The 557-nt window shown below is 77.2% G+C and overlaps 1 protein-coding gene across 3 annotated transcripts in view; it reads left to right on the forward strand.

The window, feature by feature from the left end:
- The first annotated feature begins 281 nt into the window (after positions 1-281).
- The window catches only part of LIN52 (lin-52 DREAM MuvB core complex component), a 70,458-nt gene continuing 70,182 nt past the window's right edge, over positions 282-557 (forward strand). For all 3 annotated transcript variants that reach the window (XM_010583702.1, XM_010583701.1, XM_010583703.1), the window contains exons 1-2: positions 282-348; positions 436-510. In XM_010583702.1, coding sequence (XP_010582004.1) covers positions 330-348; positions 436-510 — 94 coding nt within the window. In that variant the 5' untranslated portion in view covers positions 282-329. The remainder of the gene's footprint in view (positions 349-435; positions 511-557) is intronic.

The raw sequence follows: 557 nt of genomic DNA on the forward strand, positions 1-557 counted from the left end.
ACCGGCCTCGCCCGCTCCGCGCCCCCCTCCGGCGGGGCCCTCGCGGCCCGCAGCCAATCGCCGCCAGGAAGCCCGTCGGCCCCGCCCACCACCTCCACCGCCCCCCGCTCCGCGCCGTGGATTGGCCGCGAGACCTAAGCCGCCCACTGACCGTCCGAGCTCAGATTGGCCGAGCGCCGCCCCGCGGCGACGCCTCCTGGCGGTGGCGGCGAGAGCGACACGTGGGCTTCGGGGGGTGGTTTGTTTTTCCTCTCCCGCTCGGGCTGGGTCACGTGCCGGGGAGGGGGTGTCCCGCGAGCAGCGGCGGCGTGTCACGTGGGGCGGGCAAGATGGCGGCTCCCGCGGACGGTAGGGCGCGAGGGCCGGGCAGCGCCGCTCCGCTCCCCGTCCCATTGGCGGGGCCTGGGCGGCGCCTCACCCCCCCCTCTGTTGCAGGTGCCGACCTGGAGGCCTCGCTGCTGAGCTTCGAGAAGCTGGACCGCGCCTCCCCGGACCTGTGGCCCGAGCAGCGTAAGTCCGGCGGGCCGGCGGCCGGCTGGCGGCTGGCGGGGGGAGGA

Source organism: Haliaeetus leucocephalus, unplaced genomic scaffold (assembly GCF_000737465.1).
Source record: "Haliaeetus leucocephalus isolate CR32 unplaced genomic scaffold, Haliaeetus_leucocephalus-4.0 Scaffold932, whole genome shotgun sequence".
Taxonomy (NCBI): Eukaryota; Metazoa; Chordata; class Aves; order Accipitriformes; family Accipitridae; genus Haliaeetus; species Haliaeetus leucocephalus.